The sequence below is a fragment of the Poecilia mexicana genome, unplaced genomic scaffold, assembly GCF_051168715.1.
Source record: "Poecilia mexicana isolate PSO_F unplaced genomic scaffold, ASM5116871v1 scaffold_17, whole genome shotgun sequence".
NCBI lineage: Eukaryota > Metazoa > Chordata > Actinopteri > Cyprinodontiformes > Poeciliidae > Poecilia > Poecilia mexicana.
The window spans coordinates 12,620,187-12,645,959 of record NW_028263386.1 but is presented as its reverse complement, the minus strand read 5'-3'; the positions used below and the strand labels follow the sequence as shown (position 1 = coordinate 12,645,959).

Sequence of the window (25,773 nt, the reverse complement as noted above, 5' to 3'; positions counted from 1 at the left end):
CCCGAGCCACTGAAGCTCCTATCACCTCCTTGTCAGTTGTCCACAACCTGAGTCCAGCTGTAATTGTTTGCCTTCTGTTCCCCCACACTGGAACAATTAGTTCCTGTTGACTTATTTTCTCCTTAATTTCTCACAGTCTCGGTTAGGCAGCCAAAGTGATGCAATGGCCATTCAGTCCATACGGAACGTGAGGGGGAACAGCTTCTGTGTGGACTGTGATGCACCCAGTGAGTATATCCCTGCATATCTACAATACATGGATATTACAAAGAAGATTCAAGATTATATAACATTCTAGATTAATATAACTACATTCAAAATAAGGAATAAAAACAGTTTGCTTACTTTTTCCTAGAAGGTATATGTGCTTTAGCTATAACAAATCTGTATCAAGTTGTGCTGTAAAAACCTAAAAAAAAAATTAAAAAAAAACATTTTTGTTTCAGTTTAGGTTTTTGATTGTAAAGTAAATAGTAAATATACAAAAAAATCTTGTAACTGAGGTTTTAAAAGGAAAGAAGGTATCTAACACATTAAGCTAAGTCCGTCATCAGAATTTATATTTACACACTTCGCTAAATTTAAGCCGAATTCAGCAATTTCCAGTCATATTGGTCAACAATATAGCTTTTAAAGATTCACTTAGAGGATGCGTCTCTTCTGTTGTTTTTGCTTAAACATGTCATTTTAAAAAAAATATTTTTATTTTTACTGTTCTGACCTTTACCTGTTTAAAGCTGGCTGCTAGGAAGATGCTTTACAGTTTCCCCTAAAAGGGAATGTACCATTAATAGCATTATCTTACATATTAAAAAATGTGCCTTTTCATTTTGCAAGATTTATTTATTTCACAGCTTAACTGAAAGAAGGCAGTGATCAATGGGGAAAAAGAATGTTGGATATAAAACAGTCTAACTTGGGTTACTTTTGCAAATCCAGTCTTGGCTTAATACTATGAACTAAAGTCATTAACACAACCTACTGACATTAGGATAATTATGCAGCATAGTTTAATATTGGTACCATTTCTTATTTCATCTTCTGGAGGAACTTGAGTGAAATCTGACTGTTGTTGAATGTTTTACAGCAGATGTCTGTGCAGAATGATGGGGTTTCCTTTTATTCTTAAGAAACAGGGTCACAACTCATGAACTAATGTTTGATCAAATCTAAAAAAAAAAAAAAATTATAGATACTTTCAAGTAAAAATTCTAGCTCTTTCTAACCTGTTCTTAATGATTCCTGATTTTTCTATCCTGTAGACCCGGATTGGGCCAGTTTGAACCTGGGCGCCTTGATGTGCATTGAGTGCTCGGGCATGCATAGGAACCTGGGCACCCACCTGTCCCGCGTGCGCTCTCTGGATCTGGACGACTGGCCGGTGGAGCTGAGCATGGTGATGACAGCAATCGGCAACGCGATGGCCAACAGCGTATGGGAGGGCTGTTTGGAGGGATACACAAAGCCAGGGAACGACAGCACCAGGTTAGCACGATTCTGCAAATAAAGGTGATGCTTAATGAAGCGTGCAGAGATTAGAGGAGGAGAAGGCATGAGAGTCTTCTCTCCATTAGCCGCCATTTATTAGCTACCCACATTTCAGCGGAGGTAGTTCACACCACCAAATGCTCCATAAGAATCACCAGGGGGCCATAAATGTCAGCCCACTGAGTCAAAAACACATTATTTTATGTCTTGAGCTCCAGTTCTTTTCATACACACTGATCACAATGTCTGTTATGTCAGAGATTTTATCCTTCACCGTACCTACTGCTTTCTTTTTATAAATCTAATATATCTGCTACAGTCTTCTTTCTCTGTTCATTTTTGCAGCTTGAAAATAAAACTCCATGAAATGCAGTGGTATGTTTTGCAGTTGCCTGATGAAAGTCAGGGTTGTGGCTTGACATAAGAGTTCTTATCATGGGAAGATTTCAAAAATATGCGTACCGATGAACAAACAACACGTTTGTTTACAAGAGCATTGAGATTTCTCGTCATAATTGGCAGACATTTCCTTTTATTCTTGCATCTTAACCAGAGGTTTTTCTGCTTCTGAATATATTTCTGCCCACAGTTTCCGTTCCTCTAAGGTACCCAGAAAACAGTCTGGTAAGAGGATTGTTATCTCTTGTTGACTGTTGAGACCCATCGTCCCAGTCTGACTAATGGTCTGTTGTGTGGCGGTGCAGGTAATTAAGCACACCATGATGGCTAAACCCCACCCCAACAGCCAGGCCCCCAGGTCCCAAACCACAATGTCACATATCCATCACACAGACCTGGGTCATCACTCTGTCTGTCGCAACAAAGATTGTCTACAGGGTCTAGCTGATGGCATTTGAGCTTCGTAACTTTAAGAGAAGAGAAAAGCAGAAAAAGGTTTTTTGGGGGGGTTTTATGCTAATGCTCGCAATTGTGCAAGTACAGACAGGAAGAGGTAATATATATTTTTTAACAATTTAATTTGTATACCGTTAGGTTTGCCTATGAGCAAGATTATCAGTATTTGGATTTAACTGACGTTGCATCATCAAGCTGTTTTTTTTTTGTTGTTGTTTTTTTCCTTTTTTATATTCTTGCTTTTTGTTTCTAGCTGACACTAGAGATGTGCCCATCAGTTGACTAGAAATCAGGATCTACCACAAGATAATCAGCATCATTTATTTACAGATTTACGATTTTTAGAAAATATTTTAATTTGACAAGATTTCAAAAATGTTGCAGCACTAAAGTAATGAGAGGCGGAGAGACATAAATGAGAAAATAAATGTGGGACCAAAGTTTATGAAAGTAGTAATTTCATCATCTGCTTAGCATGCGGTGACATCACTTTTCATAATGTCAAATCGGATATTTCAAATTCTATGCAATCAGAGTCTTAATGCCAACAATATATTTGGATTGTTGAGTGGTCTCTAATAATCTCATGTGTACATTTTTACTGACTATGATGCTAAAACTTACGGGAGATGGTGGGTCATTTTAATAATGGAAAAGAAAAGAAAGTCACATGATTTCTCTATAGCAGCCTTAATTTCTCTTCTGCATTTATTAAATGCATCAAAACAAAGATATTTCTATCTATATCTACATAAGTTGAGAGCATGTAGTTTGATGCACTTTCTTTGAGCTGCAGACTTATGCGTTGTTGCAGAAATGTTCCACATATGACTGAAATATCAAGGAGTGTGTTATATCTTAAATCATGAGACTTTTTATGGTGACATCTCGGCCATTTGTAGCTTCACTTGAAGTGATGTTTTATTTATCCGCTGCTTGCAAACCGCTCGAATTTATCCTCCACTCTCTGGCCAGTTCAGACCTGAACGATGGCCTACAGTTGTTTATTGAGTCCTTTCTGTGTTGAAGTGCTGCACTGTGGACTTGATGAAAGATTATTGATGTTGATTCCTCTCCCTACCACTGTCAGTCCCACGTCACCGCAGGCAGGAAGGTTCTTCACTGTCTAAAAAAAATCCGATCCTGTCCCGCAGCAACATCTCCATTAGCTTTTGCTGTCAAACAATAAATCTCATTTGCTGGATAACTAATCTTTAGACCAAGAATATCATTTTAAATATCTTACATTGCCACTGGTTGGTGAGATGTTGATGGTTCTCTCCTTTATAAAATCAGGTATATATCAAGTAGGATGAATAAATTCCAGCTGATTGATTTTTTTTTCCCCCTTCTTGTGCTTTTTTTTTTTCTTTCCTTTTAAATGCAGTTCACCATAAAAGTGAGGATTTTAATTGTGTCAAACTGGTGACACATAGCAGCTTTGTCTTGACACATAGGCAGGCTTTGTATGGCTACTGACTCTGACTAAACATTAGTGACACCTAATCTAAACGATTCAGTAACTACCTGAATATCAACTTGGTGTCTGATTGAATGTCTCCTGCAAGACTAGTTTTGCCTCTCGCATTTTTGAGATTTAACTTAAAGGCGCTCATCCACAAGATTGGTTTGGCTTATGATATTCAAGATCTTAGGAACTCGGTATGTAAATTTGTTATACGCAGATCAGCACAGCTGCTGAATTATAGTTGAACATTAGGGTGACTGCATGCTTCACGATGTGAAAGTGGTTTGAAAAATATTTGCATGTGTGAACTGACCACCTGTTTTAATAAATTCTATTTACATGGTTTGGATTAAGCAATAAACTCTACGAGTGTCTATTGTTAGCTTTTTTTTTTCAGCTGGATACCAAAAATGCTGCCATCCAAAGGTACTTAAATGTGGGTGAGGCTTCTTGTTATATTGAAGTTAGTTAAATAAGTGAGTCAACTTTATAGGAGTCAGGTTATCAGGGTTTTTTTTTTTTAAAACGCTCAACATATTTCTCTGAGCTGATAGTTTACACTTACTCCACCAAATTAACTCTCATGCTGAAAGCAATTAGATTATTCTTAAAACAGTTACACTGCTTACTTCACTTGTAAGAAAAATTGCTGTTTTCTTATTTTTATTTTACTTTATTATTATTATTATTATTGTAACTCAACCCCAGAAACTAACAGTGGGTTTTGTATAACCAGACAATCCGAATGTTCCTCTTAGTTACCTTAATTAATAAATGAACATTTACTTACTGATTAGTTTTATTTTTAGCGCAATGCAAGGTAGGGTCATTTCAGAAGGTTTCATCTGGCTATGCTTCAGCTGAATCTGGAATGATGAACTTGTTAGTACTTCCTGTCATTGCTCATCTCTGCAGTCAGCATATTACATGGGAGCTGTTCCTTTAATTAGTACCCACAAGTCATTGTGTTTTGCACGTCACCTCTAATTGCTTGGCAGGTTTGTGACAAAAACAATACTGGGGATTATTTTGATGGATATCATGGGAGTGGTCCAACAGTTAGCTTTACCTTTATCTTCCTCCTGCACACAACGAAACGCACGCACAGAAGCACAGACACCAGTTCTCATTTGGGGAGGGGGATATCCTGGAGCGTGGACGGATGTGGACGGCTATCCCTCATTGATGGGGGGCCTCTCACTGTCACCCTCTGTGGGCTCTGTGCCGCCTTCGGCCACAGGCGGGTAATAGCTCTGATGAGAGCCCTCCACTTTGTTTCAGAAATAATTTGCCACTCCTGCCGCCTGCAGGGGCTGCGTGGTAATAAAAATGAATCACACCACTAACCTCTCCAAACCTGGTCCCTCTGTCTACTTTAACCCATTCTTCTCCAGCTCTCCCATTGTCCAGTCGTGCTGTTTGCAAAGGAGGTCCTGTCACCACAAACACGACTGCAAGAGTAGCTTCTGCTGCTCACGGTTGCCCCTGAACATCGGGCAGAGCTTCCAGGCTGTTCACAGGCTACAACCGTTGAAGCGGCTGGTTCTCAGGACTTTTTAGAGTAGTCGGCCTCACCAGGAGCCCTGGTGGAGGGAGACTAATTAATTAAGACAAATGAATGGCTGAGTCTTCCAATGTCCTCTGTCTGCTTTCTCTTTCTAAATGAAAGCCACAGGTTAGTAATTATCCCTGCGTGGGAGAAGTAGCACCTTGGTTGCTAATTGCCAATATGCCACTGGATTTCAGGGCCAGGCGGACGGAAAGAAGGGATTGCTCTGTTATAGCATGGGCATATTGAGCCATGCAATTTATACTCACCAAACACTTTATTAGGTCCTCCTAAATGAGTTGTTGAATTTAAACTTAGCATCAGAATGGTAAAAAAAAAAAAAAAAAAAGTGAATCAGTTAAACGACTTAGTGAATGTCTTGTGGTGGTTTGTGCCAGACAGGCTGGTCTGAGTGTTTTACAAACTGCCTTTCTACTGTCCTACATGGTAGGACTCTTGGGTTTGCATAGAATGTTCTGTTTTTCAGAAGAAAAAAAAAGAACATTCTATGCACATCTTGAGAGCGGTTGCTGAGTGGACAAAAATGCCTTTATTTTTATGTTCGAGGTCAGAGGAGAATGGTCACACTGGTTAAATGGAAAGATAACAGTACCTCAGATAATTTCTTATTACAGCCAGTGTGTACAGAATAATTGAAGAAGATGGAACTTGGTGCTACTCTTTTCAGCAACAAACAGGAAACCGAGGCTACAATTCACTCTGGTTCAATAAAATTTCAATAAAATTAGATAACTGACTGGAAAAACAGTTAGGGATGTTTTCGTGGCACATCTTGGACTCCTTAGTACCAGATGATCATCAATTGAATTCCTAAGTAATTTTGCTGAACATATCCACACCTTTATCACTACAGTGTCACCCATCTTCTGGTGGATGCTTCCAGAAGCAATCTCAGACGATCTCAAACTGCTTTTTCTGAAGATGACGTCGAGTTCTCTGTGCTCCAATAGCCTCCGCGCTCACCAGATCTCAATCCAGTTGATCACCCCACGGATGTGTTGGAACAGGAGATGGACATGGATGTGCAGCCAACAAACTGCAGCAACTAAGTTAATATGAACCAAAACCACTGAGAAACATTTCTAACGCTTTGTTGAACCTATGCCTCCTGGAATTTGGAAAATGGTTTCAACTTGATGGCAAGGTGTTCCCAATTAGGTGGCTGGTGTATTTGTATTTGGAAATTAAAATAAATGAATAAGAATACCAATAAAAAACAACAAAAAAAAAAAACCCAAAGGATTTAAATCTGTCACTTTATGTGTGCAGGACTACATGAAGCAGTCCACACACTTAAGCGGACCATGTGTTATCGTCCCCTCAGCTTTGTACGTGAGGCAAGGGTTCAGCAGGGGTTAACAGCATGAGCGTTTAAGAGTGTTAGTCTTGCTGGCACAAAAACAGAGCCACTCCATCATGAGGGGTCTGACAACCTCATTAATGTCACAATATATTCAACTCATCCCTCTGCCTGCCTTTTGGCACCCAGATGCTCTCTCACTGGCAATTCTATAGAGCTCAACAAACCTTTTGAGTTCTGGTCATCTGTTCGGGCTGCACCGTGGAAGAGAGACGGGCAAGAAGCATCGACTGGACTTGTAAAAATATTTGTCTTCATTCTTTTTGGAGCTGGTATTCTCAGAGCAGAGCAAAGCTGGTCTGCACTGTAACCCACTGGACCATGGGAGGCCTTATTTAGCACTCTTAGTGGAGCGTTTACTGTGTTGCTCTTTCATTTCTCGCCCTTAGCAACCTTTGATGCTTTGGGGGCCCCAGCTTTTTCCTTCTGTTGTCTGTGTTTTTTTTTGTTTTTTTCTCAATCTCTGTCATTCCCCTCTCACCCTCCCTTCTTGTCTTTCTACTGCTCTTCCTCACTCTCTGCTCTTCCCTCCCCGTGGTCTGTGGAAGTGGAGCTCCTGGCTGCATGGGAACCAGTTCTATAGAAGTCCTCCACCCCCACTGCAAAGTCTGTTCAAGCTGGTCCAACCACAGCCGTCTTCCCCACCCCCGGACCAACTCCCATCGCCCCTTTCACCACACCAACGCCATTTCTTTCCCTTTCAAAGCATTTATTTGATGTATCCACAGTGAATGTGGAGGCTCGTGAAGAAGAAGGAGGAGGAGCTAGAGAAGCTTTGATAGTTGTGAAGCACTCAGTGTGAGTTTGAAAGATGGGCGAGTACTGAGACGGACATCCTCCTCTTCCTATATGGACCAATGCACCTTTATTACAGGCACTTAGATTGGTCATTTTGTGGCATCTCTTGCTCCTCCTCCCCCGTCTCACGTTCTATTCCCTTCCTATAAATTTCTGTTCATCTTTGTCTTTCAGGCTTGACTAATTATCCTTGTTTGTTCCTCTTTATTTGAATTCAGTCATGTGTTCTTGACTCCGTGGGTCGGGCTTAGGAGAATCATTCTGCCATTTGCCACTTAATTAAGTCAGGGTCAGAATGCATTGCTCAAGCATAGAGTTGGAGGGACAGAGCTCTAATAGAATTATAAAAGAAACATTTTCTCTACTGTTAAAGCTGCCTTTAACTCACCAGACTCTGCATAGGCAAATGAAAAGGGACACCAGCTCAGGACAGGAACCTCATTTCCACTTTAAAACTCAGGGAGCGTTTTTGATGTTGGCCCAGAATTTCATTCACATCAAAGTGAGTGAAAGTTAATCTATGTTTATGATGCAAGATTACTGAAAGACGGAGGTGCTTTGCGGCGAATGTGGTGTGATCGTAGTTAAAAGAGAGGGTCAACACACGTCTTTTCTAGGAACATGAAACCACCTTTTTATCCCCCAAGTAGCAGAGAAATTTAGAACAAGCATGTGCTCCGGGCTGGGTGGGGAAATTGGTGCCTATTAGCTTAAAAAAAAAAAAAAACCTGTGTGTGTGTTGTATATGTAGGACTAGCCATCAGTTCAATTTCCTGAATGTTCCCCCATGCTGTGTAAATTCATTCTCCTTTCCTCTCTCCGCCTCCCCTCCTACTTTGTCCCGGCACTTTGACATGCTAAATCTGCTGATTTTATTTTTCTTCCTCCTGTAGTGAGGAAGTGTCCTATTCAAGAGTCTTGGTTACCCCCTGACTGTCTAAACCCTACCTCTGTTTGGATTGTTGCTCTGTTCCAAACAAAAGACAGAGGCGGGATTACCATTTTACCATTTTACTTCCTTTCACGTTCTTTCTTTCAAGTGGCTGCAGCTAGGGAATTTTTGCTTAACTTTTGCTTCTGTCCCTCCTGCTCCTTTATTGGGTTAACTTTCTAGAAAGGACTGTGAATTTGTTGAATTTAAAGCTCAGAATCAGCTGTGAATGAGGCCTTTCTTGCAGGTCTTTAGGGCTGATTTTGTTGTGAAGGCTAACAAAGTGTCCTCCGGGCTCCTTTCTGAGATGTTGACGTCTTCTTAATGGCTTTTCTCTGCCTTTTTGTTTCACGTCTTGGTGCTAACGTTATGCCTCATTTAGCTCATATCAATTCACTGGGCTCTACAGATTCTTCGTGTTATTCATGGTCGACTTTTTCCGAAACAAACTGCACACATCAACCCTACTTATTTGTCACCATACTTAGATTTTTTTTTTTTTTTAAAGTTGTGCATATCGTCCTGATACCTACCTACAGTTCTCAGACTGTCCTGAATTTGTAAAACAAACATGTTTACAAAGAAATAAGAGTGGAGGGGCAGGACGGCCCCTTCCTGTTCTGAGCCGTCCACTGGCTCTAACTGCAATTGATTTGCTAACAGGCTTGTCTGCACATAATGACTGAGTTGGAATTGATGGAGGTCTTACGCCATAAAACTCTGAGCAACTGCAATTGCCCGCTATTAGGGACGTATTGTAGTTCCGAATAATGCTATCTTCTGGAAGAAAAGGTTTGCTTTTAGTGTGCTGGGCGAAAAGACTTTCTCTTCCACATTTTCTTTTCATGCCCAAAACAAAAAATGCAACAAAATCCTCAAAGGTGCCACAAGTTTAAAACTATTTTGAAGTGGGTGTAAATAGCTTCATCACCCTTGCAGCTTTTGGACTTACTCAATTTGGGATCGGTGCTGATTAGTATTGATCTTAGGCCAAATGGGGACGAGATTTGATGCATCTGCAAAGGTTATTTGTTGTTTCAGCAGACACGGCGTTTTAGGAGACCACAAACAATCATTTATGAAAATGGGGAAAAAAAACAAAAAAAAACAAATGCCAAATTCCAGCTGCATGTTTCAGTAACTAATTTCCTTTTACCATGCTGATTTTGAGTATTTAAATAATTTAGTTGTTGAAAAATGTTGTCATCCAACAAATACATACCAACAGTAGGTTATTTAAATGTATTCTGTTTCTATTAGAGATCATAATATTTCATTGGAGTCAAATGGACCAAACAAGGTTTACAACCCCAAAAAAACAGAAATTAGGATAACCTTTACTTAAATTATAAGTAAAGATTACTTTACTTATAATTTAAAGTACCCACATTTATGGGTACTAATCTCCATTTTTTTTTGGTTTGTTGTTTCTGAAAATGTTGCTGTGCATATTTTACATTGTTGTCAGAAAAAACTTAGCTGTAATTCTGTACTTGACTTCTAATTGTGGGTGCACATAATCTGTCCAGAGGCCGCATTTTAGACAACCCGGTTTTGATTAAAGTATATTCACGTATTAGAATCCCCCCAAGTTAAAACACACACCTAGAACCTGTGCTAAGATTTGAAATTTGATGTTAACAGATCCTTTTGATTCAATTTGACTGTTTCTGAAGTGATTCTGCAAAGCAGAGGAGCCCAGGTACGCCGAGCACAAATGCACACCGCAGTTTAAAAATAAAATTGAAAAGCAAGTACCATTTTCCTTTCCCATCCAAAGTGTTGGCTTATCACATAAAGTTACAATAAATTATGTCGAATGTGGAGGTCCAAATGTTTTTGTTTTAGCAACATCAAGCCGGGTACGCTTTCACCTTTTATTATGATGAAATACAATTGAATTGAGTGAGACTGTCAGGTTGTACATGCTGCTAAGCCTTAGCCCGTTGATAAAGAGTCCCACGAGAGCCTTGTCACTCCAGCCAGCGTCGCGGCTTTAACTGATTCACACAAACCTTCTCCTTTCTGTCACTCACCCGCAAATCCAAACAACAGCCTCTTTCTGCTCTCCTTATCAGACCGACTGACAGGGTCACCAGGTTAGCACCACACTGGGCATGCTCAGTCATTCACTTATTGATATTGATTTTTTTTTTTCTTCGTCGTCTTCTGATTTGAACAGTTTGTATGTGGGCGAAGAATGATATTGGGGGGTCAAGATGGAAAGCAAAAGATAGAACTCTGCCTCCTGATAGAGGACGAAGCCTTCTCTCCACCGCCTTTCTCCTTTGCAGGCTGGAGTGAAGGAGCCCCACATCCAACCGTCTCTTTCTGGCTGCCATTCAGCCCCATCGATCTGACTCGGAGCCCAGCTACCCCAAGGGAGCCTGAGGCCCAGAGACACACTGCCTCTTTTGTGGAGGAGATCCACAGGTTCAGACTGACAGCCGACAGTGCTGATAAAAATATGTCCCCCGCCTTCCTGTATTGTCTACAGCAGACATGCTGTTCAAGATGTGTAACCTTTAGAAGGCTGGCCGAGCTCGAGCCGTCGTGCTGACGGCCGTAATCAGTGGAGGCTGGAATGCTGCCCAAAGCATCACACCCTTTGGCATTCTCCGATCTCTCCATCCGATCTCACTGTATTATTTCCCCGTGTGGTAGGCTGTGATAGTGAAATCACTTTCCTGTGCCCTAATAATTTAGAAATGTCACAATACTTCAGTGACTCTCATAGGCCAATTACTGTAATGCTTCCCCTGTGTGTCCCTGCACTTCGTTTTGCACATGGCTTTGCCTTTAAATCATGGGCTCTAAATTATTTTGAAAGTTCTCTACCCAAGGTGTGAAATTGCTGATTGCATGTCTGGCATGTCTCACCCTGGCTGACCTGAAACCCCCGCTGTCTTTCCCCTCCAGGGAGGAGAAGGAGCGCTGGATCAGAGCCAAGTACGAGCAGAAGCTGTTCCTGGTCGGGCTGCCTCAGTCGGATGTTCCACTGGGGCAACAGCTGCTCCGGGCGGTGGTGGAGGATGACTTGAGGCTGGTGGTGCTGCTGCTGGCCCACGGCACCAAGGAGGAGGTCAATGAGACTTACGGTGATGGGGATGGACGCACTGCGCTGCACCTCTCGTGTGCCATGGCCAATGTTGTCATCACGCAGCTGCTCATCTGGGTGAGTATAGGCTCAACTGAGCTTGGAGGGGAGGCGGCAAGGGTGGGGGGTGTAGAAGGGCGTCCAGCATTGGTTGGCATTGGGTTGACCTTTTGGTTTACTTCTGAAGATGTGATTGTTCTTTTTTTTTTTTCTTTTTTTTTTTTTAAAGGTACCAGTTTGGATTAGAATAAAAGCAGGTCAGGCCAAAACTAAGAAACAAAGGACAAGTTTTATTTTTTATTTTTTCACACCTTTCTCACCTTCAAGCAGTTGGTGTGCTTAAAAAAACAGAGTATTTGACTCTTATCGTAATTATTTTTCTATAAATGCTCAGGTTTAGTTAAAAAAATGTTGAAAAAATGTTGAAAGTTTTAATATTTTGACTTGCTTTAAGACTTTTTTATATATTTCATTGGGGTTTTACTGACAAGCACGCATCAGTGCATAATTGTGAATTGAAACAAAAAAAAGACATGAGTTATGATGTGGCTTGTGTTTCTGTTGTTCCCCCTTGAATTCTTACTTTGTCACAGCGCTTTTTATTGCAGTTGGAGCTGCATGTCTTTGAGGGATTTCATACCAACTTTGCACATCTGGAAGCTGAAATTGTTGCCTATTTTTGTTCTGTGCAAAATATCTCAAGCTCAGACTGAAAGAATAAGGCTACGGTTAGCAATGGTAATTGGTGTTTTTGTCAGAACAAGAACATCCAGCCCAGTCTGGTCTTTTTGCAGTCTCTGACAGGAATTATCCCTTGTTTAGCTCCACACACAATATTTTGCATGCAGGCCAAAAGGTTTTATTTTCATCTGACCAGATCACCTTTCATGTTTGTTGCAGGAAAAGCTGCTGGCTAACTCCAAATCCTTATTGTTTTCATTCAGCAATGACACAGATTTTTGGAATACGAAACTAACTTTTGTCCTGTTGCCAGATTCTCCAATCTGAGTTGTGTATTACTATGAACATCTATCGTCTTTAACGTGTTGTACTCTGTTTTCTTAACTATGGATTTATTTTTAGAGCTTGAGAATTTATTTCTTAACCTAGCCTTGTATTAAACTTCTCCACAACTTTATTTCTGACCATTCTGGTAAGAGTTGCACAATAAATCAAATCCTAATTGTCATTACGTCTCCAATGCACATTGCAATGCAAGCCCGGCTTGGATGCAGTATTTAGTAGACTGCAATATTTCAGGTGCAGTGAATTGGAATTTTCCTCGCCAGTGTCGATGCTACATTTTGATCATCTGTGTGTACATGAGTATATGATCAGCTTGCAGTTCTTTTTTCTGTCAAACCTTGATTTGGGTATAGTATAATGGTATAAAATGGTAGAGCAGCATCATAGCATTTGAGCCGAACTCCACTGGCTCCATTTGGACCTGTGAGATGCTTGTGGACTGGTTTAAATAAAATAATTTACTCAGGTTGACCAGGTAGGGAAAGACAAAATCCTTATGGGAATTTAGAAAAAAACATATTGAGGTTAGATCAAAGGGTGATGTGCAATCAGAATCCAACTTTCCTATCACTTTCTGTCGCAGTATGGTGTGGATGTGAAAAGCCGAGATGCTCGGAGCCAAACGCCGCTGTCCTACGCCCGGCGAGCCGGGAGCCAGGAGTGCGCCGACATCCTGCTGCAGCACGGCTGCCCCAACGATTCCAGCAGCTTAAGCTCCGTCCCCACGTCCAGTGTGAGCCTCCGCAATCCCAACATCAACAACAACAACGCCCAGTGTGAGCTCAACCGCAGCATCAGCATCATGTAGAAGCCAGAGAGAAGCTAGCTGCAGACAACAACAAAAAAGAAAAAAGAAAAAAAAAGAAACACCCAAACCCGCTCATTGTGTACTTGTTGTACTTCCTCTGTTTCACACTGTGTAACCCAGAATCAGCACCAATGGAGAGATATCAGGTATCGAGTTACTGGAGATATTCCCCTGCGCTGCAAGCTTGGACATTGTACATTTTTAAATATATTTTATTTTTTCTTCTCTTTTTTTTTTTCCTCGTAACTTTATTCAGTCTTGGTCTGAAATGATCGCGATAAGCTTTAAGATTTATGTTTTTGAAGCCTCAACCAAACAGATTACTTCCTTCTGCATTTATGCCATATCGGAAAAAATAAAGCATATCCTTAACACTCAGAGCATTTCCTACTATGTCGTCCTCTTCCCTTTTGTAATGGGAACAGAGAAATACAATGAGCGTGAGTCAGAAAACGGCTTCAAATTTTCAAGCTTAAGCATCAACCCGCAGAACAGTAAAAAAGTAGTTTCTACAAGTGAGGAAAACACTGACGCAGGGAGAAACTTAATCTCTCATAACAGTGACTGTTACAGCTTTCACAGTGATGTATGTCTTCAACACTCTATCATATACAAAAGCAAAGCAATTATGGTTAAAGAGGCCAAATGATTTCGACACTTAATTCACAGGGAAATGGATTTGGATCATCATAGAAAGAGCTGATTGCAGAATTCCTATTGGGTGAGAGTGAGTCATTTTCTGTGGCACAATCTTTCAGTAAACGTGTCCGTGACTATAAAGGAATTAAGGGCCATGATGTTTTAGGACTATTAAGTCGCACTGCTTTGTGAGTGTGCCTCTTCAATCAGAATTCATTCAGATTCAAAGGTTTGATTGAAACTGTGAACTTCTACCATTACGATCTCTTTGTTAGAGTTATTATTTCTTTTAAGATTGAGTGGATTGTGTTGGTAATTGCTTCAGAGATTCAGTCAGTTTAACAGCACAGGATTCTGGGAGATCGGCTGATAGATGTAGAACTGGTACTCTAGAGATCATATCCGCTATTATTGCTGTGAAATACATATGTGGTACCGTGCGTGTGTGCGTGCGTGTGTGTGACTGAACATCTGCTTCAGGGGCATTTCTGTGGAGAAGTCATAAACATAAAGTAAAAATTTGGGAACATAACTGGGTTTCATTGTACAGATATCTGTAAAAAGTAGTTCATGTTCCTTTGCCTTATTCCTTACGAAAACCGTTTGACCTAGCTCAGACTTTTAGTCTAAATGAAAAAAAATGACCCCTGTCCTTTTCCTTTAGCATTTCCTGTCCTCACATCATGTGAGCGTAAAAGCTGGGAGACAACAAAATGCATTTTTGTGACTGAAGTAAAGGCGGTAAAAGGGATTACAATCAGAAAGAGGCTAATAGAGGGAAGTTTTCTTTCATACAACTGTGCAGTATTTTACAGATTTTTTTTCACCTTGTTTTATCTGGTTTGTAAGTATTTTAAAATGTTTTTTTTTTATTATTATTATTTTTATTTTTTTTTTTTGGCTTACAAAGGCAAAGATATTTGTTTACAGGGCTAATAACTACAAGGTACCGTACCTGCAATACTCATGTTGATGCTTTACGGATTTGAACTTTTCCCATTTTTTTTATATGGCCAGAAGAGGATACTTGCAAAACTGAGGAAGGAATTATTTGACATTTTTGTAAATGTGCTATTTTTTTGTTCAAAGTGGATGTAGGCTAACAAACAAATAATAATTAAGGAATTATCAAGCTACATTTTGAGATGCAACAAAAACATGCACATCCAACAATACACCACATTCACCACCACAACCGTGTTATGTCTAATATGAATACGAAGGTGGCAGCAAAGAATCCTTAACTGGTACCGTTGTCCCTGGAGGAAGCCTCCTGACACGTGAATCTTGCACTATTTTAGTGCAATATGTTTTGAAAGAACTGATGGGAAATAGTTTGTAGTTTCTTCCTTTAAAACAAATGGCATTTGAATTAGTAGAAATGTGAACTTGTGAATTAGAACTCGGATACTGGTCCGTGTGAGATCCTCATATTATCTTGACCTTGAGTAAATTAATATTTCTTAACAGCCAATTGTGTCATAGTTGTAAAGCGAGGAAAGCTGTAGCAGCTTCTTCTACAGCAGGAAAACTCTGGCCAGTGACGCATTTTCCTCTGTCATCTCAACAAAGACCATTTAAACCTTAAGAACAGAATAGCTTCAAATATTTTGATGATTTTTGACACCTTAATTTGTCATGACACTGATAACCTACCATTTCTACCATACCTGGCAGAAATGCTGGGATTGCTGATGTCACCTGCCATGCTCCTAAAACTTGAAAATTAACCCAAAAAGTAATTTTTTTCGCTGTGCTCTTAGACGGCTCGAGTACAATAAGTCAAGAGCTTCTTGTGCAATCTTGACTTTGTAGTGCCACAGTTAAGTTAGTCTATCTGTGCCACTATCTTTGGTTGTTCTCTTATATGCATGTTTAACGGCTGAGTGGATACATTTGGCTTGGTTGGATGTTTGGGTACTAACTAGATGTCTTAATACTACTGGGTACATCTTGTGGAGAAGCACATTTCTGCCAAAAATGTTAAACAATTCCTTCAAGACCTCAAATGTCCACCTGATTTTTGCTCGGATTTTCGACTCGTACTGTACTGTGATATAAGCCTTATTTCTGATCATTACTTGACCACCTTATTTCACTGAGACTTTTTCATGGCTCAGTGGGATGACAGAAGAGCTCCATATGTACAGCAATTACCCTGAAACCCTATTTACATACTGTAGACGATAGGAAGGAAAAGAAGAAAAAAAAAACACTAGAATTACCCGCCTGTTTGAACCCAAACAAACAATATAAAATGTATATATTAGCTTAGTGCTTTTATCGAAAGGAAAGCTCCTCCTGGAGAGACGAACTAAACTGATTTTGGTCATCTTGATCCATAAGTTGTTTTTGTTTCTCTTTGAACATATTTTTTTAAGGTCCTTCTGTTTGGGTCTCAACATTAGCCAACCATCTTTGGTACTTGTGTATAATGATGTACATTTGACATATTTATAATGCAGTATGTAAATATCTTTTTGTGTGTTTTGTTTTTGTTTTGTTTTACCTATTGTATTTCCTTTTACGTTCAGAACGTGAAACAAAGTAAAAGCTAAAGAGTAACATGTTGTATGCTTGGATGCTTGGCTGACTCTTGCCCTATTAATAAACACTCAAATAAAACATTGTAGCCTTCCCCAAAATTTGGGGAAACTGACACATTTTTCTAGTGTTTGCGTTGTTCGTTTATTCTCTGCTGGGCTCTTCTGGATCCTGTAAAGTTTAAAGAAACAACAGTTTACCTGCCATCATCACATTCATCAAAATAAGCTTTATATTGATTACAGATTTTAGGAATGTAAATTCAATTTTTTATTTTTTTTTTTGTTTTTCCCAGAGAACCAACAATTTGGGTGAATTTTTTAAATTAAGAATCGAGTCTACAATTTTTATTTATTACTTTTCACTGTATACAAAGTGCTCATAATTATACACAAGTAGCAGCAATGTCCCTGAATTAAGTTTCCACCTCAATTACATGCTTTTTTTTTTCTGGCTGGAATGTTTTGAACACTCGTAAGTGTATTCAAAACAGACTTACGTGTGTGTACAAATTTTCATACACCTTAGGACTTTGAAGAATCAGTTCAGGGAGCTTGAATTAGTTAAAAATCATTGTCCTGTTAAAACTTCTAGTTCTGTTCAAGTACTGAACAGTGCTGTTTATTATAAATTAAGTAAAACATTTTTTTTTTTTTTTATTAAGTCCAGGAACGGTCCGAGGACCAACAGTTGGAAGATCTGGAACACTAAAAACAAATGGCAAAATAAAATATTTTAATTTAGTACAAGATTTGGCTCCATGAGGAGTGTATGTAAACTTATAAATGGAACTGTGCGTGCAGATGACTTAAACGTAAGGTGAGACTTTTTATTCTATTAGTATGTTCTATTCCATGTCTTTCTCCTTTCTATATTGTTTCGTCACACTGAAACGGCTCGCCCAACCATGTCTTCGGTCACATAACGTAACCTCCTCACTTCCTTCCTGCAGGACCCCCGAGAGTCGCTGAAAGAGGATTAAGATAAAGAGCCGAGCTTAGTGTCAAGCACCAAAACACCTTAGGGAAAACCCAAAGATCCTACTGTTCAGAGAAGTCGACCTCCCACTAATCCAGTTCTTATTTCCTGCTAATCTTGTCTCAGCATATCTTTATCCTCTTCCACTCTGTTGGCCGGCTTTGTTTGTCCTTTATCACCTGCTCATCGCCTTAGTTTGGCTTCTTCCTGCCTCTGTGCTAGCCTAACACTTTGGAGTCTTGATTTGAGGCCAAGAAAATGAATTTCCTCACTATCAGCATCATTAGGCTCAATTACGCATCAAGTTGTACAGGTTCATCTTAATAAATTAGGGCCTCAGAAAAGGAAAATTATAGCAGTAACTCATTCGAAAAAGGAAGTTCATACAACACAACTATTATTATTATTAAAAACAATAATTGGTGCACATCAGATGTTTAGGGTGGTGTCTCAGATAATTAGAAGATTACATAGGACCCGTATAAAAAACATTTTCAATTTGGAAAAGTTGTGGCCTATACAACCACTGGGAAAACTGCTGCCTTGATATTTCACTACAGACAGTCATTAACACCCTCTACAAAGTTGTTGAGCTACAAAAGTTTGTTGCTAAAGAAGCTTGATATTCACAGAGTCCTGGATCCATCCAATATTAATGGAAAGTTCAGTGGAAGGTAAAAGTTTAGGTAAAAAAAAAATTCAAATGCAACAAAGAAAAGTGCAGCTTTCAATCGACTGTGGCTGGAGTCAGTTTCATTTTACTTGGTACCTTCTCACATTCCTAAAAGTACAAACACCTACTTTAATGACCATTGTGTCATGCTTGTCAGACCATCAAACTGGTCAGACCTAAAGTCTTACGTTTATCCATTCTGAATACTAACCTGTCCATCCAGGGCCCAGGAGTGAGGCAGGATTCACCCTGGACATTACCAGTTCATCACAGCATTCAACCTAACTCCAAAAAAAAAAAAAAAATCTTCATATTGTCAACAGAAAAATGAGACACCAGATCCCGCAGCACAGACAAGCTGACAGGTGCTGACCTTCCCTAACACCTCATAAGAGTCACTTAAATTCCTTGCTGCATAAATGCATTAATTCATACAAAAAGAAACGCGTCATCGTATGTTTGTCAAAATTAAACAAACTCAAGTGTTTCGTAACGATATCAAATTCAGCAGTTAAAAATAGGCCTACAAGGTCCAAATTTAAATGTCTTGCTCACACTGACCACTTGAATGATTCAAACATCCTGATATAAAAGTTTGTGATATAATTCATGACCACGCTTCCCGTCATGACAGACCCCGGCCACTTCTGTTTGTTGTGGCAAGACTGGAGCGCTCGCTCGCTCGCGCTGCTGTGTGTTTTGATATTTCATCAGGGCCCCGCTAAACAGTGAGGAGGGCTCTCTGCCGCCCACCTCTTCTCAGACAAATTGCCTCAGAGATTGCAGAGGTGGGTCTGAGGCTGATGGATGGGTACACAAAGACCTGATGAGACCATATTTGCAAACATTAAATCCATATTTCCATAACACCTCCAAGCTGCTTTGCACCAGACCACTTTAACAGCCTGTTAATGACATGCTCAGTCCACGTTGCGTCAAGGTGTGACTAGAGGTGTTTGTTGCTTACCAAAATGTTTTACTGTGGATGTTTTTTGCCACATTAACCTCCAGCTTCTGCACACTTCAGAATAATCTGGGATTTTGATTTAATGTTAATTTCACAAAACTGACAATTGCTGAACGACATGCAGCCCCTGGATGAATTTGTTAATTGGGAAGAAGAAAATAGTCATGTGGTTATTTTTGTTCACATGGCTACTAATTAAGATGTTGTATACAGTGTTACGGGGTTCTCAACTCTACCAATGGTGCCTTTATTAATCCCAGTTGCTTTCTTATTATTTAATCTTGACCTTAACTGAGGCAGGATGAGGCCTGCAGTACTTTACATATTGTTGTGGCTTTGCATTCTTCCTGAGTAATTCTCAGGTGAGTTCTTACAGTAATTTTGGCAGACTGGCCCCTCAGATGGTTCACCACTGTTCTGTGTTTTTTACTATTTGTGGGTCTTGTTGCGGTTTGCCGGAGTTCAAACGCCTCAGAAATGCCTTTGTTACATTTTTCATACTAATATACATATCAAATCAGTTTCTCTTCTATTATTCTTTAAATCAGGGTGTGATCCTGGGTTTTTTTCATAGAGGTCTTGTTTAAGTGATTTCTTGATTCTATATGTCTGGCAGTAGCCACACTGCTTATTTTTGGCTGATATTAGAACATCCTGTTCTAGAACATGACAACAAAACAAACTGCGGTCAAATACTTTCTTGCAGCGTGTCGTTTGCATCTTTTTTTCACTTATCAACCGTTCCTGGCATATTTAAAGTGGTCGTTGGTCATCTAAGCTAGCAGAGCCTCATAAGCAGCTCTGCATCCTGTTACGTCTTCATCTGGTTTTGCAACCATCAATTTCAGCTCTATCAAGTTTGAATTTATGTTAAACTCTGCCCTTTCTGACTCATTTAAACTCACACCTCCACACTAATCTGAATACCATCTCACTAATGTGAACATTTTAGCTCATCTCTGCCAACCTAACTCCTTCACCTCTATATCTTCCTCATCACATCCCCATTGAAATCTTTTGTCTTCTAAAAAAAAAAAACACTGTTCTCACCAACTTCCTTCCATTCTCCCTTCCTTCTCTTCCCTTTCCCCCTCTTTCCCTGTTGGCTTTTGCCTGCATTTTGCTGTTAATTTGCCTGAGAATGCATTAGATGTAATGAAGGCTGAGGGCCGAGGGAATCCTCCAGGGTTCCATTAATCATCCCCCCTCAGACAGGCAACCTTGATTACAAGTGGCAAGAAATTCATTAGAGCCAGGCCTCTGACAACTCTTATCTCCGCCACTGGATCTGACTCATTAGGCAGCCAAATTAAAGCTATGATGGCCCTGATGAAACTCATCGCTTGTTTATCTTGTGCGATTTGATGCATCTGCCCATACATCACTGTATCCACAACCGCCCGGACCCTCCTAAGAAGTCAGGCCTCCAGTCAGCGTCAAGCACTCAACGCCAACTTCACCGGCCAATAATGAGGTCCCTCGCTGTCCTTTCCCTCTCGCTGCAGGTGGGGATGAGGAAATAGTTACACGTGGAAGGAGCTGATAATTCAATTTGGGAGCCACTTCTGCAGCTTTAAAAGAAGAGCTTGGTACGACTCTGAAAGAATCAACATAGTTAATTTGATGGGGAGGAGCAAAAAGAAAAAAAACATATGAATGCAGCCTCTTTTCTTCACAGCACCTTGAAAATTGCCAACTTGAAGTCAAAGGGTGAGTTTTGTCACTGCTCCTCATCACCACCTCGAAATAGCAGCTGCACTCTGGCACACTATCGTGGAATTGATCGGCTATATTAGTCAGCTCTTGTACCATAATAAAACTTCCCACTTGCTCATCACTCCTTGAATCCCCATCCAAGTGTCACAGTCTTGATGTATGAGGTGGACGGTGAAATGAACTTTACCCAGGTCAACGAAGAAGGCCTGTTTACGCTCTGAGGTCACACTATATTTTGAGATGGCTAGCGTAATAAGGCTCAAAGAGAGAGGGAGAAAAAAAAAGATCACACTTTCCTCACTCATTTAAAACAGAGACAATTACTCTGAAAATATCTATGATGAAACTTTTTTTTTTTATATATAACCTGCCTCATCATTGTACTTTTAAAATGGTGCAGTGAAATGTTATTAAAGGCATCGGCTTTTCTAGAATGAAATATTTCAGGTAAACTGGAGGCTGATGCAAAAAGTCTCCGTAAACAGCTGTTTTTCTGCTTTATCTAATAATATATGGTCATATGATTTTAGCAAGATATTGTTACTCTATGGCTGCATTTTGTAGAATAATTACATTCTTGATCTACATGTTTTTTTCTGGAATATTTATATTCTATATGTATATCTATATTTTGTTGTTGCTTCTAAAGGGGAAAGACATGGAGGTAAAATGTAACTTTTCACCATAATGACAGGCTTTGGTCTTATTTGTAAAGTGATTTTTTTTTCTTGTTTATTTATATTCAATACAGTATTTTTTGTGGAATTAAACTCCATGCAGTTTTTCTTTTACACTTATGTATTCTAATAATTGTCTACATTTCTGAACATTTCAGTGCATTTCAAATCTTCATAAAACAGCTGGATTATAAATAAAACATAATCTTCATTTTAAAAAAAAAACAACAGTTTCATGTTCACAGTGGGATTTTAACGACCATTTGAAGCTATTGTTGTGGCTAAAATACACTTTTTGAGATATTATGTAAAACAACTAAAAACAAATGTTGCTGTAAAAAGGTGTGGGTGCAAATGTAACTGATGGAGAAGTTCACAGTGTGCTGGATGCGCTCTTCCCTAATGAGGATCCATAAGTCCACCAACATGGCTTCCTAAAAAGAAATCAATCACTGCAGCTACTTAAAATACACTCATCTATGCTCCAGGTAAATATGCCTCTGTAAAAAAAAAATCATTTGAAACTTTAGAAGATTAAAAATTGCCTACGTGATTTTGCTAATCAAATAAAAACAGTCACTGAGAAATCAATGATCAGCACTTAAACCTGTCACGCTTTAAAAGTCTGTATATGTATAAATAATTGTAGACCTTTAGACCAGTTGAATAAGTTAATAATAATAATAATAATAATAATAATAATAATAATAATAATAATAATAATAATAATAATAATAATAATAAATAAGAAGAATAACCCTTTGATGATGTTTTTTTTTTCACCCATACATTCCATGTCCCATTTAAAATTTTTGAGTTATTCTTTTACAATCATAAAGTAACTAGCTTACATCGCACATCTATGTTTTATAAAAAGTGATTCAATCTGGATTCCAGTAATTCGTATAAAGCAATTTATTAGATCAATTATATTTTACAGTCGTCCCTTTTTCGCTCGATATCACCTCCTTACAGTGTTTTTTTGTTCCTTTTTTTTCTTTTTGCCCCCACAAATAAATCTCCATGGTGCTTCCTGCACCTGCCAAAAAGATGTAAAACGTCTCCAGTTAAACATGCAAATGTGGTCAACAAATTGTACTAAACACAAAACAAAACAAAACAAAACAAACAAACAAACAAAAAAAAAATCCGGGATTTTCTTCTCTCTTTTTTTTTCCCATCAAATGAGGACATGCACATAATCAACAGAACGTTTCGGGCCCTACATATAAATACTTAGAAAATATTTACAGTCACATCTCTTAGTGCCAGTTCGTACCCTTTATATTTACATATTCACAGGACAATAAATAAAAAGGTATAATTTATCTGATTTAGGACAGATCCTCCCCAGCCTCACCTCTCAGACAAAATAACTGAATCCTCCTATTTGTTCTTCATGCGTTCAAACACAGAGTCACTCGAAGAGTCTGTTCTGATCAAATAAATGTGAATGCTGAGAGGCAATGGAAGTTCACGGTCTGGTCCCCTGCTCTATCTGTTGATGCTGACTCCTCACGGCGAACCTGTTGACGTGCACCGGGATTGGGACGACGATTTTGGGGTTCCTCACCGGCTCTCCCGAGCGGTTGTTGACGTTGCCGGCCTTGATCCGTTTCCACTTGGCCCTGCGGTTCTGAAACCAGATCTTCACCTGCACCTCGCTTAGCTTGAGCGCATGTGCGATCTGCGAGCGCTCGGTCAGAGACAGGTACTTTTTACAGTGAAATTCCTTTTCCAGTTCCAGTAGCTGCTCGCTGGTAAAAGCTGTTCGTCTCCTACGGCTCTTCCCCGCCGAGCCGCCGCTCGGGAGGGACGCCTCCTGCGAGCCGCCTTTCAGCTTGCCCTTTTGGGACAGGCCGCCGCAGTTGTTCCCGTCCGAGAAACTTTCGTTCTCGCTGTCCGCGGAGCTGTCGTCTCTGTCGCTGCAAACTGCGTCCGCCGATTTTAGGTCCAGCTTCTCTTCGTCCGAACTGTACAGTTTGGTCTCACCTGAAAAAGAACAAAAAAAAAACATATGAATAAAGCCTATACGGTTATTTCGCTACATGTTAAATCAGTCCACTTGTTCTTCATTTTTTTTAATGTGGTCTGTTATAAAGCCATAAAATTGCGAAATTAAAGTTTTATCAAGAAATCTGTTATTGTTCATCTGTTATTCTACTATTTCTGGTTATGTTCTTTATATCAACCCTTTTGGCCAGACCATATGTTACAGTTGCCCCTTATGTTTATGTATAGCCACCATCTGCACATCTATTGAGGAGCCCTGACAGAACAGAAAACTTTATTTCTCTTTCCCATGTGTGAATGTTCTCTCTCTCTCTCTTTTCTTTTTAACTTGCTATTGTTTAATATTTTTTCTACTTCTCTCTATAGTGTAAATAATGTCACTTTATACAACTGGAAAGTAAAACAAACGGGAATTAGACCAATATTCCATCAGTATTACTGCTTATTTCAATTGTGTCTAGCCAGATCACAATAAATTAAATTTCAAATCATGCTCCATGATCTAATTCATATCCAACTATGTTAAACACAAAATTTTTAAAAAGTCATGCTTTCAGATGATATGGACAGAATCAGATTCACTACTTAGCAATTTTAGTTCAGATCATTTGCAATAAGAAAATAGTTTTTTGTGCAGACACTGAGCAAAGTTCATCAGATGAGTAACATTTCGTCAACTTCAAAAATTATTGATAATATTTTAATAATGTACTTAATTAATATGGAATTATATGTATAATTAGTTTTATTTATATTTATATTTCAATTTTTATTGTACATTTAATGTCTAGAATTCTTCCAAAGAGCAGCTTGGAAAGGTATTTAACTCAGGCCTATATCTATAATTTTTTTCTTTATAACAAATATGAAAGTTTGATATGTTCACACAATTTGCCTCATTAACGTTACATGACCAATCTATTGCCTCTTCCTCGCCTTTTAAGCGCATTATGAACTTTTACAAAGACTGAATCTGATTGGTTTTAAAAACAATTTTATGCCATAAAGAAGAGGATTCCAGCTAACCTGATATTGTTTGAAAAGTTTCAGAAAAGTTCAGCAGCTCTGAACCCTTGTCCCGGCTGTGCAGCTCGTCAGAGTGCGGACTTTCCTGCCTCCTCGATCCGGGGTCGGCTGCGCTCAAACGAGCACCGGGCAGCTCCTGCGGCGGATAGAAGCTGTCCGGAGGGTCCGAGAAACTCGGCATGGTCGTGGTCAGAGCCACCATTGACGGAACCCCCTGTCCCAAGCTGGCGCAGAAAGTGTTGGTGAGTCGCCCCGCAAAGGAAGCCAAGGGCGCAAGGGGAGGTATGCCAGAAGAGAGAGGGGAATGGGATAAAGCTTGCGGGATAACCAGAGGTCTGTAGGGCATGAACATAGGGTAGCCGGTGTAGAGAAGGTGTCCCGGTCTGGGTTGAGGGGTTCCAATCAAGGAGTCGATGGAAAACGCCGTCCCTTGACCGCCCGGTCGCTGCATGTTTTTCTTTGTTAGGGGGTCGGGGGGGAAACTTCACAACAAATGTCCTCTCCTCTGCGACGGACAAAACTTTCAGTCTAACCACAGAGTGAAGTGAAAGTAGATCCTCTGCTGGCGTGTTGTCATCCCTGTTTCTCCTGATATCTGCGCTCGTTTTACGCGTCTGTCAGCCGGGGCCGAGGCGACACCTTTCCCCCCCTCTTATTCGTTACACACTGAGACATAAACACACGCTCTTTCTATCTTTCTATCTACCCTCTCCCCCACCTTTCTGCGACTCCTCCTTCCCAAGCCCTCTCCGACGCGCACCGTGTGAGTGCGCGCAGAAAGAGAGGACGAGAGCGCATTGGTTATCATCTGCAATACAAGAGGAGTGAAAAGGGGGGTGTTTCCCTGGGGACTCATCCATCTTCCTCAAATTACGCTTCATTTCCTTATTCAGCCTCTGACTTTTTGGCCGTCTTGAGAGGCGGTAGTTTCCCAGTAGAGACCAAATAGAAGAGCAGCAGTCCCCCCCTCCCCACCCCTCCCAAATCCCCTCCCCGACCACCACCACCACTTTTTTCTTCTTTATTTGCCAGGTTCACCATTGACTGCGAAACGGTGTGAGAGACTGCTCCAGCCCTTCCCCTTCTATAATCGTTGACCACACCAACCCAATCAGCTATTATTAATTTTGATTGATGAT

At 39.9% G+C, this 25,773-nt stretch overlaps 2 protein-coding genes across 2 annotated transcripts in view; one reads left to right on the top strand and one right to left on the bottom strand.

Annotated features, from left to right (window-relative positions):
- agap3 (ArfGAP with GTPase domain, ankyrin repeat and PH domain 3) overlaps positions 1-16,703 on the top strand; it is an 86,458-nt gene extending 69,755 nt beyond the window's left edge. Inside the window, exons 15-18 of the mRNA XM_015008192.2 lie at positions 137-227; positions 1,263-1,485; positions 11,390-11,645; positions 13,177-16,703. Of these exons, the coding sequence (XP_014863678.1) occupies positions 137-227; positions 1,263-1,485; positions 11,390-11,645; positions 13,177-13,401 (795 nt within the window). The 3' untranslated portion in view covers positions 13,402-16,703. The remainder of the gene's footprint in view (positions 1-136; positions 228-1,262; positions 1,486-11,389; positions 11,646-13,176) is intronic.
- Positions 16,704-22,495: 5,792 nt separating this feature from the next.
- On the bottom strand, positions 22,496-25,561 carry gbx1 (gastrulation brain homeobox 1). Its single transcript, XM_015008246.2, has 2 exons — positions 24,635-25,561; positions 22,496-23,587 (listed from the first exon to the last, which is right to left on the bottom strand). Exons 1-2 carry the CDS (start codon positions 25,083-25,085, stop codon positions 23,070-23,072), a joined length of 969 nt encoding a protein of 322 aa, XP_014863732.1. The 5' UTR covers positions 25,086-25,561; the 3' UTR covers positions 22,496-23,069.
- Between the last annotated feature and the right edge of the window lie 212 nt (positions 25,562-25,773).